This window comes from Bemisia tabaci, chromosome 10, assembly GCF_918797505.1.
Source record: "Bemisia tabaci chromosome 10, PGI_BMITA_v3".
Taxonomy (NCBI): domain Eukaryota; kingdom Metazoa; phylum Arthropoda; class Insecta; order Hemiptera; family Aleyrodidae; genus Bemisia; species Bemisia tabaci.
The window spans coordinates 32,143,049-32,158,286 of NC_092802.1; the positions used below are offsets into that span (position 1 = coordinate 32,143,049).

At 39.7% G+C, this 15,238-nt stretch overlaps 1 protein-coding gene across 1 annotated transcript in view; it reads left to right on the forward strand.

The window, feature by feature from the left end:
- The first annotated feature begins 6,636 nt into the window (after positions 1 to 6,636).
- The window catches only part of Reg-5 (Rhythmically expressed gene 5), a 52,115-nt gene continuing 43,513 nt past the window's right edge, over positions 6,637 to 15,238 (forward strand). Inside the window, exon 1 of the mRNA XM_019053411.2 lies at positions 6,637 to 6,834. Coding sequence (XP_018908956.2) covers positions 6,721 to 6,834 — 114 coding nt within the window. The 5' untranslated portion in view covers positions 6,637 to 6,720. The remainder of the gene's footprint in view (positions 6,835 to 15,238) is intronic.

Genomic DNA, 15,238 nt, shown 5'->3' on the forward strand with positions numbered 1-15,238 from the left:
CCTGTCATATATGTACTTTACTTTTCCTTTGGATACCTATAGTCAACGTAATTTCTGCAAAACTTTGTTGATTTTTCTTCTCTGTTATCAGAATATTCTGTATATATTCCAAGCAATAAAGTTAGCTTGTCTCTCCTCGAAAAAATATAATAGGAGCGGAAATTTTGAAACTCCACAATGGACATAAGTGGTTTCGCACTTCGGTTTGGTCACCGATATCAGAAAAAATTGTTCTGTAGTTGACTCGTCTCTTACCCGTCGCACCTGTTGTTGTATCCGTTAGTCACCTCTGTGTAGTGGCATGACACACGTAACTGTTTCATCTTAATTACGCTTTTTTACCCCTCTATATTGGTGGTAATAATTACCCACGCAACCGTGCACAAAACGCAAGGCTTCATCATAGGACGTATTTGATGCTTCTAAGTGCTTCACTGCATGTAACACTAATTGCATTTGATCTCAAAAGCATGACATTTTCTAATCAATTTTCTCCGTTTCTTGCAACATTGTGAGCTTGTACATGTACTTTCATCAATGTCGCTGTATTTTGCACGATAGATCTCACCTAATGCTAACTAACTATTTTGAGATGGAATGAATCCTGATAGGTGGGTATGTATACCCACACTGAGAAAAAACTATGGCTTATAAACCTATTAGAGGTAAATATGGAACACCACTAATAGTAGTACCTCTACATATAATAATAGCACATATACCTTAGTTATGGTACCTGTACCTCAATTAGGTACAGAGACCTTAGTATGGTTCACAGACCGAGAATCATTAGTTTATTTACGACTATTATAGGTGTTCCATATTTACCTCTAATAGGTTTATAAACCATAGTTTTTTCTCAGTGCAGAGCTATGTACCAAGAGGAAACAACTATTCCGGAAATCTGCAAAAACTTTATTTTAATTTTCCTCAATAGTACGACAATATCGAAGCTGGGCATTTGCATAAAAAAATACCGTTGAGATGGGAAAAATCATGAGATGACAACAGAACATTGTTCTCAAACTCACACGGCTCTTTAATACCACTATTCGTGCTTAATGGATGTGCTTGAAGTATCATCAAAATTGAAGGAACCATGAAACATTTGGTCTTGACTCCGATTTTGTGTCGCTTTGGATCCGTGAGAACGAAAACACACCAACTCGGTAACTCAAAAATGCTAAATCTTCATTAAAGACAGTTGATTTTCACAAAGGTCATTGAAGATAGCACATCTGTTCCAACTCACACCTATAAAGTGTCCTTGAGTACTTGTTCTTCGGCACCAAAAACCGTTTTTTTAGACTGAAATCTTCACTTACTGTGCAGTTTTGTGTGAGTCTTGATTAGTTTCATTCTTCCTACTTGGTGTATTTTTGCTCTCACTGATTCATTTAGGGACGACCTCTCACTAACAAAACGAAAGTAAAACTGTGTAGGCTACATCATACCTTTAAAAATGAAGGGTATTTTTTAAGGTTACAAATATCGAAATTAAGACTTCATTAACTATTATCTGAGCCTAGTAAACTCAAAATAATAATTGGAAAGTGATTAACCCATTCATCTCAAAAACTGGCCAAATCGACCCTTGAGTGAAGTTCTAGACACGAAAAACTGTTTGACATCCTAGTGATAGGCTTGAAATTTCGTCGGTAAAAATTGCAGAATTAAACCCCTTACACTGAATTTTAAGGATACGTCGCACAGTGAAAGGAGTTATAATTAGTAAGAGTGACTAAACTTGATCTGGAAACTTTCAAAGCCTTATAATTTCGTGAATACCCTCCGCACGAGACTCAAAAGTTTAAAAGTAGCTTCATTAGTTTCCTTGTAAAATTTCTCGTGAGAGGCGCCCCTTAAAAATTAATAAAAATAAGTAGATTTATCGGCTCCGTAGACAGAGGAAGCCAAATTTTCTGGCTCGGTGATTATGTATTTTGTAGATTTTAGAATTATCTGATTTGACGGTAATGAAATTCCAAGCCATCGATCAATGTCTCGTCTCAAAATTGCATGTTGTTCTATTTTGGCGTTAAAGTCTCTAAATTTATTTACTGTAAGGCCTGCATCACATTGTATTGAGTATAGAAACAGGCCAGTCAAAAGAAACAGTTCACGGTCAGGGGTGACATTTTGAGTGCTCAATGTCTTTACTAGAGCATTAAGAATGACTTTGTGGCTGGTTCTTCAGAACTTTGAAGAACTTTTCAATATTCGATCGACCAAATAATATTTGGATTTGAGGACTTTACTTTAGGATCCCTGATCATTATAATACACTAGAGCGCCAGGTACTTGCACCTAAAATTTAATCATAAAATAATATTTTGAGATCTTAAAAAAGTTGTCTCCTCTTGGCAGATGTTTTTGAACTTCTTTGATTTTAACTTGACGGTCACTATTGCGCCTGGTTGACTCTATTTCTGCTAAATGGATACTTTGTTGCATGTAGCAAAAATGAAGGCGTTTTAACTTCGCTTGTCCTCACAGATAATTATTAGATTCAGCGCTGTATCAACAGTTGTTCCTCATACATATGCATACACATAGAGAAATTTCAACACAAAAGTTTGGTTGATACGGGAAGTAAAACACAGAATAACCCTAGCTTCGGGTTTAAAATTTCAAGAGAACATGCCGGCTAGTTTTCGTGAAGAAAATTAATATAAAACGAGTCGTGAATATACCAACTTCGCAATTGGAGGAATGCATTTTCTTAGTCTCTCCATTGTTTTCTCCGCTTTATTCACCCCAAACTACCAAAATCAACACAAAATGGGTGTTGGTTTGTGTCTCACTTCCTATATTAACCAAAATTATGGCACGAACACACATCTTTTTATCAGTGTAGCTTCTTTCTTCAAGAGGTCCCGCGCGACTTAAGTGGTGACTAGGCGATGTTAAGAGAGGTCATTGTCAAAGCATTATAAAAAGATTAATCTTTACGAATTCCGAGTAAAATTCAACAGAATAACTTCGAAAGTAGATGACTGGAAGAAATGACAGTAATTTTTCACTGCAAAAAATGAGAATACGAAACAAAAGATTCTATTATTTGGACAAACTTCAAGTTAGGTAATTTACTTTAAAGTACTCAAAACTTGTAAAATTGTCTGTGCAGTACTTATAATTTTTGGAGAGGCCTAATACTTCACATCACAAGGATCTATTTTCAAAATTATGCTGTTCAATTTTACACCGCAAGCGTTTCCGATTCTCTTTCATTTCCGGAATGCAGAGGCAGCACAGTTTTCATCCCTAAACTACAAATCCTCCTTCATCACGGAGTAAGAATGATGTTGGTGCAGGCAGTTTACGATTGGAACGCCACGCCGGCGGCGGCGCCCAGCCGTGTCACACTTAAGAAACAAAATTGCTGCTAGTTCGCCTTCAAATTTGACGATGCAACCCAACCCTACTCCGAAGTTGATTAAGTCGTATCCACCAATCGGCTGTGTTCTGAATGCTTCTATGTACCCTGAGGACCTATTCCTTACGTTTGAGAAATTATCAATAAACTGACAGACATACACACCCAGGCTAAGGAAATACGCCGTGTTAACGTTCGAATGTTGCTAAATATCTCTCGATAAAATACTATTTTCAAGGAAAGTTTTGAATATTTTTCTTTTAAAATTTCAGATCATATCACCCAAGCTGCTAAGTGACTTCTGTGAAATTTGGAGGGAAATATTCAAAAATTTCTCAGAGAATCTTTGTGTTATCAAACATATTTGGACGTATTTATGCTAAAAGGAACTATGTCTCACGCAACCCCTATGCACATAGCTCTTTTAGCATAAATACGTCCATTTGGCAACAGCCCGAGGTTCATAAGGCGTTTTTCCAACCGATTTGATCAAGTCGATGTAAGTCAGATATGAAGATGTAGGACTCTTAGTTAGTTTTGAGATGTTTCGTGGTACCTAGGGTGGCATGAAAATTAAGAACGAAATGAAGATTGGAAATTTCAGTGAAACATTTCATGAGATTTCACGAGGCTGTGAAATATTTCGTATTTTGCAGGGGCTAGAGTATGCAACCTACACTCAAACACGCAAAAATAGAAGAAAGTCACAATGTTTACATTTTACGGGACATGGAAAGGAACCAGTATTCTTCAATATCTTTCAGAAATTTCTAAAATTTTATAAATTATTTCATGCGAAATTTCAAGATTTTAATTTTCATGAAATTTCGCCACCCTGGTGGCACCCCAAGGTTCCGGTTGATTTGACATAATGTCAAAGATCAATTTAACACACAGAAAATGGTAGATGATCAAACCGTTGTTTGGTTGATCTGGTTCAAAAGAAACTAACCCGACGTAAAAAAACACGGACATTTTTAGCCGTGCAAGTGCTGCCCGCGATGGATTTTCCAGCTGCATCTGTGGGATTCCCAACCGCGCCAGTGCGGGCCCGTGCTGACGCGCTAAGGAAAAACGCCGTATGAACCTTCAGATGTTGCCATGTCTCGTTCGATAAGAAACGAATTAACGTGGAAAATTACCACACATTTTCGGAACTATGCCACACTGAAAAAAAAATCTCGGTATATTTACTAAGAAAAGGGTAAAATTACCAAGAATTCGGGGTTCTATTTGATCCCAGTTTTTTCTTGGTAAAATTACCATTTATGGAATTGGTAATTTTACCGAGAAATCTCGGTAAAATTATTGAACTTTCTGGGTAATTTCACTGGACCTCGGTAAAAACGCCAATATTTTTTATTGACTGTAGTAGAATTACCGAGATAAAATGGCAAAGTTACCGAGAATTAATTACCAATAAAAGTGGTATTCTTACCTGGAAAAAAACAGTAAAAATACCGGTTTTTAGGTAAGCTTACCAGTCTGTCTTCGTAAAATTACCGATAATTCGTAAAAAGCATGAGATGGTAAAGGTACCAACGGACCTTGGTAAAAACGCCGAGAGATTTTCTTCCAGTGCACATTGAATTTTCCAGTCATATTTGTTTACGATTTAATCTAAAATATCTGGACATTTCAAGGAGAAATATGCATACATTTCCGCAATAATAAACATTTTATCGAAGGAAAATTGGCAACTCACGAATGTTCATACGGCGTTTTTCCTTAGCACGGCGCTATACCTCGGAATTCCCGCTCGCACCGTGGGAATTTCAAATCCGCATGCATTTGAATACAATTCGTCGCTCCTCTGACGTAAGGGCAGTGGCGTGGCGTGCTTTGCGATATATCGATTGATCTGTCATTTAAACCTATGGAAAAGGATCGATTAACATGGTGTTCGCAGCGAACACCTTAATTATCGATTCTTTAGCACGGATTCAAATGGGGAAATATCGATAATCGATCATTCACGCCACGCCACTGCGTAAGGGCGTACCTCGATTTCCGCATGAGCCCCAGAAAGCATGGATTTCTATGTAAAACGAGGCTCACGTGGCAGTTGAGATATGCCCTTACGTCGGAGGAGCGACGAATTTTGAAAGCAAGCGCGGCGAACCTCAGCGGCGACGGCGCACGGTGACAGAGGTTGGACAAAATTTTTGACCAAAATGCAAATGCAAATTGCAAATGTTGTTACATATTCGTCACATTAGAAATTTAAGGTGAATCCAGGATTAGAACTTCGCGATTTGGCCACCACGTCGCGCTGCTCAGAATAGCCGCGTATATTTGCCAAAATAATAAAGACCGTAATACTTATTCAAGATTGGGGATCCAGGGGATATAGCAACATACTTGAGGAACACTCAGTAAAAAAATCTTCTCAAAATCCCCAAAAATAAAGTCGTAACTACGGCGGAAAGTAATTCCCATTGCGGCAATGGGAAAGAGAGAGACAGAACATGAGGGATTCGGTTGCGCGTTCGGCCGTTCGGCCGCCGCCGCTGAGCTGAAAGTTTCAGCCGTACTTTCTCGGCGCTTGTAATTCTAATTGCCAATATTTTTGGCTCAAAAAATCAAGCAAAAAATAATCTATATCTTGTGGATCTGCTTTTTGTAATTTGAGGAATATTATTTCAGTAAACGTCGAAGGAAAGTGAAATTCTCAGTGGTGACTGGTGGCGCTATCTCTAATCTTGAATTATCCCTAATCGGACCCTGTAAAGGGACGTTCCTTGGAGGATACCTAACGAGAAAATCAATGGATCACTTGCGCTGGTCACAAAATCGTGTGTTGGTGCTTGATTCACGGAAAAAATTAAATTGCTGATTTAACAATTTTCTTGTTAGAAAAAGTGACTGCAATATTCCGATGTAGACTTTGCAACGAAAAAATGCTACTTTAACAACGTGACTATTTAAACGGATTACTCTATGTACAGACCCGATTAAACGGATCACCCTGTAGAAGGACCTAGTTAATGGGATCACCCTGTAGACGGACCTGATTAAACTGATCACCTCTGTGGTCGGACCCGAATGAACGAATCGCGACGGACGGACGGACCTGATTTAACAGATCCCTCTGTAAACGGACCCAGTGAAACGGATCACCCTGTAGACGGACCCAGTGAAACGGATCACCCTGTAGACGGACCCGAGATGCTGGAGCTTAGGAGACCGGGAGCCCCCTCCAAAGCTCCGACCCCCCGCCCCCCTCCTCCTACCCATGCACCGTGGTCGAACTTGGGAGTCCGGCAAAGCATGTCGCGTTAGTAAACAAACGAGGCCCGCTCTATGTGTTCGTGCCGCTACTGCGCTCTCCAGAGTTTTCCGCGATGTCTTGTCCCGATTTTGTGTGTGTTTTGTGGCCCCTGATCGTTTCGCTCTTCGTGAGCTATGCCGCCGGATCTGGGATACCTATGTGGGAGTTCTTGGGCCGCGATGAAAAAGTAAGTCACCTTCCACCGTCTTACCGAGGAGAGCGATAGCGATCAAATTATCGAAATCGAGTTTTCCTCGACAAAATCCATCAATCAATCGACAAACCTGTGAACCGATAGACAAATCCATGAATTGATCGACAGAGCTAGAGTCGATCGATAAAGCCGTGAATCGATTGAATTTTGTCGATCAAATCAAGTCGATCAGTTTTCGTTTTCAATGAAGTATCGAAATCGAGTTTTCCTCGACAAACCCGTGTATCGATAGAAAAATCTGTGAATCGATAGAAAAATCCGCGAATCGATAGAAAAATCCGTGAAATGATCCACTAAGCCAGAATCGATCGACAAAGCCGTGAATCGTTCAAATCTTGTCGATTAAATCACGTCAATCAGTTTACGTTTTCATTAAATTATCGAAATCGAGTTTTCTTCGAGTTTCTGCTAATTTAAAAATGGGAGGGTGATGCATATGATGGACGAAAATAAAAGCGTAAACCTACCTACAACCGTGAATTGACTGACAAATTCGTGAAACGATCGCAAACCCCGTAAATTGATTGGCAAACACGTGAATCGATCGACAAAATCTGTGAGTCAATCGACAAAAACAAATCCTGCAGCCTGCAAGTCAATCGACGACATCGTGATTTGATCGACAAAACCCATCAATCAATCGACAAACCCGTGAACCGATGAAGAATTCGTGAATTGATGGACTAAGCCAGAATCGATTGACAAAGCAATGATTCGATCGAATTTTGTCGATCAGTTCACGTTTTCATTTTTCGATCGATTCATGTCGATCTGCTTCCGGTTTTTTAATAATTTGTCAATCGAACCTGTATTGATTGGTTCGCGTCGATCAATTCTCGTTTTTATTTTTCGATCAATTCTTGTCGATCGAATCCATACCCTCTTATAAATGAACGGAGTGGTACCGCTGAAACAGCAAAATTTTCCCTACTTCTCGTAAAATGTGAAGAATTTTGAAAAGCAAGGAAGCTCACAGAAATAAACGTCGTGTCTGACCAAACAGCTGTAAGTTCAGAATTTCATGAGAGAGCTGTACTTCCCCCTACTAGCACGGTGAAGTGCGAATATTGAAAAAAAAATTGATTTAATGTAATAAAATGAGATTTGTAAAATGCCGATTTTAAACAATCGACCAAGCAATCATAAAGCAAGGCAATTTTACTGTCCAAATTCATTTTATTTCATTCATTTCATTCACTCTAAATTATATCTCAAGAACGAATTAAAAACAAAGTAGGTGCATGGTAACAACACAGCTAACTGCGCGGCACAATCCACTTATTGCATTGCCGCTACCCTGGTTGAAAATTGATGCTGCTCATATTTGTTTTCTCTGCAACCTCGTACGAGGGATTTTGGTTCATCATGTGATACGACTCTTTTAACTCTCCGGAGCTGGGGAAGTATACCCAAAAAATATAAGGCGATTCTTACGTAGAGCAAGGTGACACCATCTCTTGTACTGCGCTTGTTTCTTTTTCACTCTATCCGTGCAGGGCAATTGTTGTTGTGAAAGAGTCGATTGGAGTTATTGAAAAATAAGGAGCTCCGCCCCCTGACCGCCTCGTGGTTCAATCCCCCAAAGCGCTTCGTGCCTCAGGTTTTAGGTGTTACGCGTTAATATCATGATTTTATTTTGTAGAGTGAGATTTTAATGAGAAAATGTGTTCCATGATACTAAATCTTTGAATTCTCTCTTGGTGTGGTCCAACATTGTTCATCCTGGGATTACATGGCACATGCACATGCGAATATTTTGCATTCGGTTTTTTCCTCTAACCTTTTTGCCTCGGTCACTCGCAGCACAGGGATAAAATAAAAACATAGTCTTTTTATTTGTCCTCCATAATCTCTAGAGGTAGTATTGTTGTCATAAAAATTTATCTGCGGTCAAGTTTTTCTTTTGCTATTTCAAGTAAGCTTTTTGAAGATATGTGTAATATCTAAAAGTATATATTGTACTTATTTTCTCTTTTTTTTGGGTACAAATTTAAAAAAAAATCATTTTTGTGCAATATTTCCCAAATCACCGCGCGATTTTTTTGAAGTTTGCTCAAATACTCATATACATTTTGACAGAGCATTGGCTCGGATAGCATTCATCGGCTAGTTGATTATTTTTTTTAATTTGGGGTCTATGAACAAGACTTAATGTGAAATGTCTCCGGCTACCCTTTCCCCCTCTAAAAAAGGAATGTTCAATTTTTAGGCCTTTTTTCTCAAAGAATTTCTGAAATTCCTCCTAGGCATGAGCTTCTCTGTTTCCACGAATACCTAAATTCAGCGCTTCATTGAGTTATTTCCGATCCATAACCAAAAATTCAGAAAAACAGCTATAATTTTCCAGAATATTTGGAGTGCCGTTTACAGCTTCAACTCAGGATCCTTTCAGAAAAAAACTACGAGGAAAAAAAATCTGAAAGATCGTATTTGATACATCAAACGGGTGAGATTGTACTAATATCGATTGGCTCAAACCATAAACATAGCCTCAAAAGTTAATTGAGTGATCTGACGGAACGGTTTTTTGTGAAAGATTTTTTATTCGTATGAGTACTAATTGGCCAATTGTCGTGAAATTGTTACGAAATTTCTCACTTTCAGCTTTTTTGACATGCAAATATCCTAAAATTTCAGTTTGAGGTTATGTCCTTGTTTTGAATCTAACGATACATCGGACCACTATCGAATACGATCCATTTTGACCCTATAGAGTGTGCTTCACCAGTATGGTGATTTATTCACTCCGATAGACCCTGTATATTCCGAAGATGGTGACGCACGAAGACCGAAACACCCCGTATCATGTATATACACATTTGCGGAGTTCAATGAGTAACCCCGGGTCTGTGCTACAAGGCGCCTGAATATTGAGTTTGAGGAGTACCTATTCAACGCGAATGCATTACGTAGAGCTGTAATAAATAGGCTATGTAAGTAGATCTTCGCGTATTCCGCTTGAGGTCAGTAACATCGTTCCCATGGTGGTTACGCATTTACTAGTCCCAAACTTGCCGAAATTTATAGCTCTCGTGAGAATATTACTGCACAAATGCGTAATCCTAGCGAGTAAAAATCCGTTCGTTACATATTTTGGTGTTTCTTGACCTAAAGAGAGCACATATAAATACAAGCTCTAATGCACAAATGGTAATACTAGCTAGTAAAAATCCGTTCGTTACATATTTTGGTGTTCCTTGACTTATAGAGAACACATATAAATACAAGCTCTAATTAAGTAACTTGCTGTCTGTACCATTGACGTGAACTCGATCAGTTCTGACCGTCGCTGCTTGTAGAGCACGTCGATTGAATACGAACTCATTTCCCCACTTACTGATAAACATTTTGGAGTGAAATTTTGCACCGGAGTCTATCTATAGCAAAAATCCCGAGTGATCCGAATGCGGCGCGGAATCTATTCTATCTTCAGCATTCTACTGTTGACTTACCTACATGGTTGATGTTCAACAACATGTTGGCAGTTTCGTTTTGCAAACGAGCCGAAAATGGCCAACGTTTGTGAAACTTGTTTGACTCATGACGTGGCCCGAAGCTCATCATCGACCATGTAGGTAGGTCAACAGCCGAAATTAGGGTGATGACTCTTGCTTTCTAATAACTGTCCATAAGGAATGGAGATGTTGCATGTGATAGAAATTGCGATAGGACTGTTGATTCTTATGTAAATGTTCGCGAGAAACACGATGGTGCCACTGGTTTTCTCTGAAATCAACTCCCAAGCTCAAAAAAAGCTCTCAAGTTAAGGCCAAAATGGCGGGGATATCCCACGCTATCCTGAGAGTCCACCTCTACATCAAGACAAACTCTCCATGCGAAGATAGTGAGCAAATACATTAGCAGGGTTGCCGTGTTTTCAGTTTTAAAGTCCCCAAATAAAGTGGCAGCCCTGTCAATGTATTTGCTCCCTATCTTTGCATGGAGAGTTTGTCTCGATGTAGACGTGGGCTCTCAGGATAGCGTGGGATATCCCCTCCATTTTGGCCTCAATTTGATAGCTTTTTTTGAGCTTGGGAGTTGATTTCAGAGAAAACCAGTGGCACCATCGTGTTTCTTGCGAACTTTTACATAAGAATCAATGGTCAAATCGCAAATCCCTCGCATATGCAACATCTCCATTGTTGAAGCCCCGAAAGTAAAAGCTTCCACCTGTCGCTAGGAGGCCATTGGAGGGTCTCTTGTCTCGGCTATGAAGCGACTGATATGTATGAGGTTGTTCAGTTTTTCGATTGATCAAGTTGAAAGTCATCGGGACGGCGACGAAACTGAAATCGAGGCTCGAATTGGGACGGAGGCGGTGCGAGCCGCGATGCGACGCCGGCGACGGCCACGGGCGAAAGAAAGTTGTCGGGGCCCGGGACGCCCGACGTCCGACGTCGGACGACCGCGGCTGGAACGGAAGCCGAAGCTGAAAGTGAAAAAGCCCCGGCGACGAAAAGGAATCCCGGCTCGGAACATTCGCGCGTGGGCTAATGATTCATCGCCCCCCCCCCCCCCCCGCCCTGCCTCCAAGGAGGATGGGATCGATATTTTCACGATCTTCGTTAACGTGGACTTCGTCCCGCGTTGTCGGGTACTGCGGAGCTTTCGCACTGCGATGTACAGGGAAGACGAATGGAAATGAGATCGATCCCACTGGTTGATTCACACGGGTGGTCCTTATGGACTAATAGAGATAATGACTGTCGAAATATTGCACTGGAAAAAAAACACATGGATCTAGAGTCCAGACTTTTAAAAAATCGACAAGAAAAAATTCTCTTGATTCAATCAGATTTAAGCTTAAATCAAGAACCAAGCCTCTTAATTTGAGCGGATTTCCTTTTGATTTAAGCTTAAATCTGATTGAATCAAGAGTCCTTTTTCTTGTCAATGTTTTCAAGAGTCAGGACTCAAGATCCAATGTGTTTTGTTTTTTCAGTGCACTGGTTGAAACGGGTGGTCCTTATGGACTAAAAGAGATAATGATTGTCGAAATATTGGGGCTCTCGTGGGTTTCTGCTAGTTAGTCTATTATTCACCTCCTTTGTCAATTGCAACCACCCACTCCCTCCCCAATAGGGTCGCTAGATCGTCTCTTCGTCTCTTTTTATCTAACGCGTTTGTCTATTAGTTTATTTTCACGATTTTCGTTAACGTGGACTTTGTCTCGCGTTGTCGGATACGTCGGGGCTTTCGCTCTGCGATATACAGGGAAGACGAATGGAAATGAGATCGATCCCATTGGTCGAGACGGGTGGTCCTTATGGACTAAAAGAGATAATGATAGGCGAAGTATTTGGTTTCTCGCGTGAGTTTCTGCTAGTTAGTCTAGTACTTACCTCCTTTATCCATTGCAACTGTACCCACTTCCAATACCACCTCCGCAATAGGATTGCTAATATTTCTATTTGTGGAGACAAATTTTATCTATCGCTTTGTCTATAATTTTCAATAAATTATCGCCACCCCCTTCAAACCCCTTCCGAGAAAGGTGATATCCATATTTTCGCACAGACAGACAAAGAAGACAAAGGGAACTAAGCGATCCTATTGGTTGAAACGGGTGGTTATCAAAGACTAAGGGAGAAAAGGATGGCCCACTGTGTAAGTTCTTTCGTGAGTTGCTGCCAATTACTCCATTACTTACCTCTTTTGTCCATTGCAACCACCCACTCCCCCACAATAGGATCGCTAAATTTTCTCTTTGTCTTCTTTTTATCTACGGCTGTGTCTATCAATTTCAATAATCAGTCTGCATGGTGGTTTGCAATAAAGGAAGAATATGAAAAGTTTAAAATCTCAGAGAAATATTTCATAAAATTTCACGAGACAGTGAATTTTTTCAGAGTACGGCACAATCATATCAAAGGCAGGGTATGCAACAGGCAACCTGTCGTAAAAAACAACTAACAACACGAGAAATCCATATTTTTTTCATTTAACATTGGATGTGATCTTTTGCTCTAAAATGCAATGAAGGTATGAAAATTAAAATGTATTTTTTAGTTTAATCATTAAATGGATTATTTTAGGATAATCGAAATTTTATCAATCAGTAGGGAATGTTCTTGCCGAAAAGTATCCTCCAAATTCTCAAAATAATGTCAAAAGTACTGTTTCCAACTGACCAAATGACCACCAATATCAATACTGAGATCTTTTTTATTTTTTTTTATTTTTTTTTTTGCTAATTTTGATATACATGGATTCTCCTGTATTCATACTCTTCCCATATTATCTACCTTACAATTCTACCTTTAGCTTTAGGGATCAAGTTATTGATACCCGATAAAAAAAAAATTTAAAATTGATTAATTTCTCAATTTATCCTCCTAAGGAGGATCCCTGCGTGAATGAACTAACCACGCTTATTCTACGAATGAAAAGAAAAAAGGTAGCACAAAGTTTCAGATGGAATGAAATTGTGTTGGGCGCAGTGGTATTCCCGCATTCCATTTTAGGTTATCGTGGGTGAAGGTGATCCAGCAAGTTCAATGTCTCCAGTCAGTTGGGATCACCAGTGCATCTATTCAATTTGCTTCGTGTCAACCTCAGTCTCGAGTTGAGTTGCACACGAACTATGAATAGTAACCAAATCCCAATGATTATTAGTGGCGTCGTGACTTAGTACGCAGGTCAAAACCCCATTTAAGGGCAAAAATACCAAAAATCAAATAAAACTCCCAATCGTTATTCCTGCTTTAGAGTCTTATTGTTCAACTTGTTTATGATATCGTAGCGAGATTCTGATTTTGATCACGCCCGCGTTTTCTCGCTTTGTGAAAAAGTATATATAACCTTATTGAACTCTTTTTGAACACTTGGAAACGGTTCGGCTAAGGCGCCGTAATGTATGTAAGGCACTTCCTTTATTTTTTTTATCTTTTTTTTTGGTACCTCCTCCCCCTTGAATGGGGAAAAACGCTCAATTTAGCGATGTATAGTGTTGAAAAAATCAATCTCATTTGAAGTATCTTTATTCTAGGGAAAATAATTTCAAACAATTTAATGTATTCAAATTTGTTAATGTCTTTCGGCCGAACTTTATTTTCAAATTTAATTTTTTTTTCGCTCTTCAAACAGGCACTTTGCTTTACGTCAGACAATACTTGAACTCCCTTCTCTTCTCGTAAGGCATCTCATTGACCTCCCTCTCCAGAAGAGAGGAGATTCAAGAGGGATAGGGAGGTCACCTAGGCGCTCTACACAATTTATGGATGGTTCCCGTTCAAAATTCTTTCCCCATGACCGAAAAGGCGAAACAGAGGTTAGCTGAACCGAAAAATTTCCTTAGTGCTCGATATGAACCAGAAATCAGCTTCTGTAACCGAAGTTTTTTCTCAGTGCAGGGCACGGGTCCCCCGATCGAGGACGATAGGGGGCGGCTGATCGAATGTGATCTATCGATAATTGATGCCTCCAAGGAGAAAAAAGACACGATCGTGCCTCGACAAGCCTCGTAAAACCTCGAACCCATCACGTACGACGAGTATTCATTGCGGAAGCGTGTAGATGTGAATCGGACATCGGGATTTGAGGATGATGCATTAAGCTCAATTTAAATCGTCCAAGAAAGCTGCCGGTGTCATCAACCAAGATTACTCAGGATTTGGAACCTGAGCATGGCAATCGCTACGGCCTTGGGCACTGGAGATTTCAAAGTTTAGAACATCAAGTTATTTGACATGCAACTCAAAGGAAAAGTACTGGCATGTATCAAACGGCAACCTCTTTAGGAGAACACCTGAAAATTCTAATTCTTCAACATATATCCTATAATTTACGGCAATAGAATGAATTTCACAGAAATAAATTAGTTCTTCTGCACACATGGGAAGGGAGGAAGTAAAAAATCTTCTAAATCGAAAATAATCCCTAGAAAATCGTGTGACTGCACAGAATTTAATGGGAAAAGAGACGTTTGATCGCTGCAAAAGCGCATAGTATTTTGTTATCAGATACTCGAACCATTTTGTGGTTCCTTATTGAGTTATTGCAAAATTTCAATCTCCGATGGCTTGTTTAGCCAAAGTAAGCCACAGGATTAAAGCCGTACCGCGTAGCATCTTAAACTAATTCTTGCAGGCAATTACATAACGTCTTCCAAACCAGTTTTTTCACTGCATCGAACTATATGGAGTTTCCACCAAAATGCACATTTTGCCTGTCTTTGTCACAAATGGATCACACCTTGCAATAAAGAGTCACTATTTCTGGCTCACTTCAGAGATAACATACGCGCCATCGATACCCCTCCGCAGATAGGTACATGCTTTATATATGATCCAGAATCAGCAGTCCCTTACTTTTGCATTCTACAGTTCATATATCATACGACAAAACGGCTTTGTCGATCGAGAGTATTCGAGGCTTT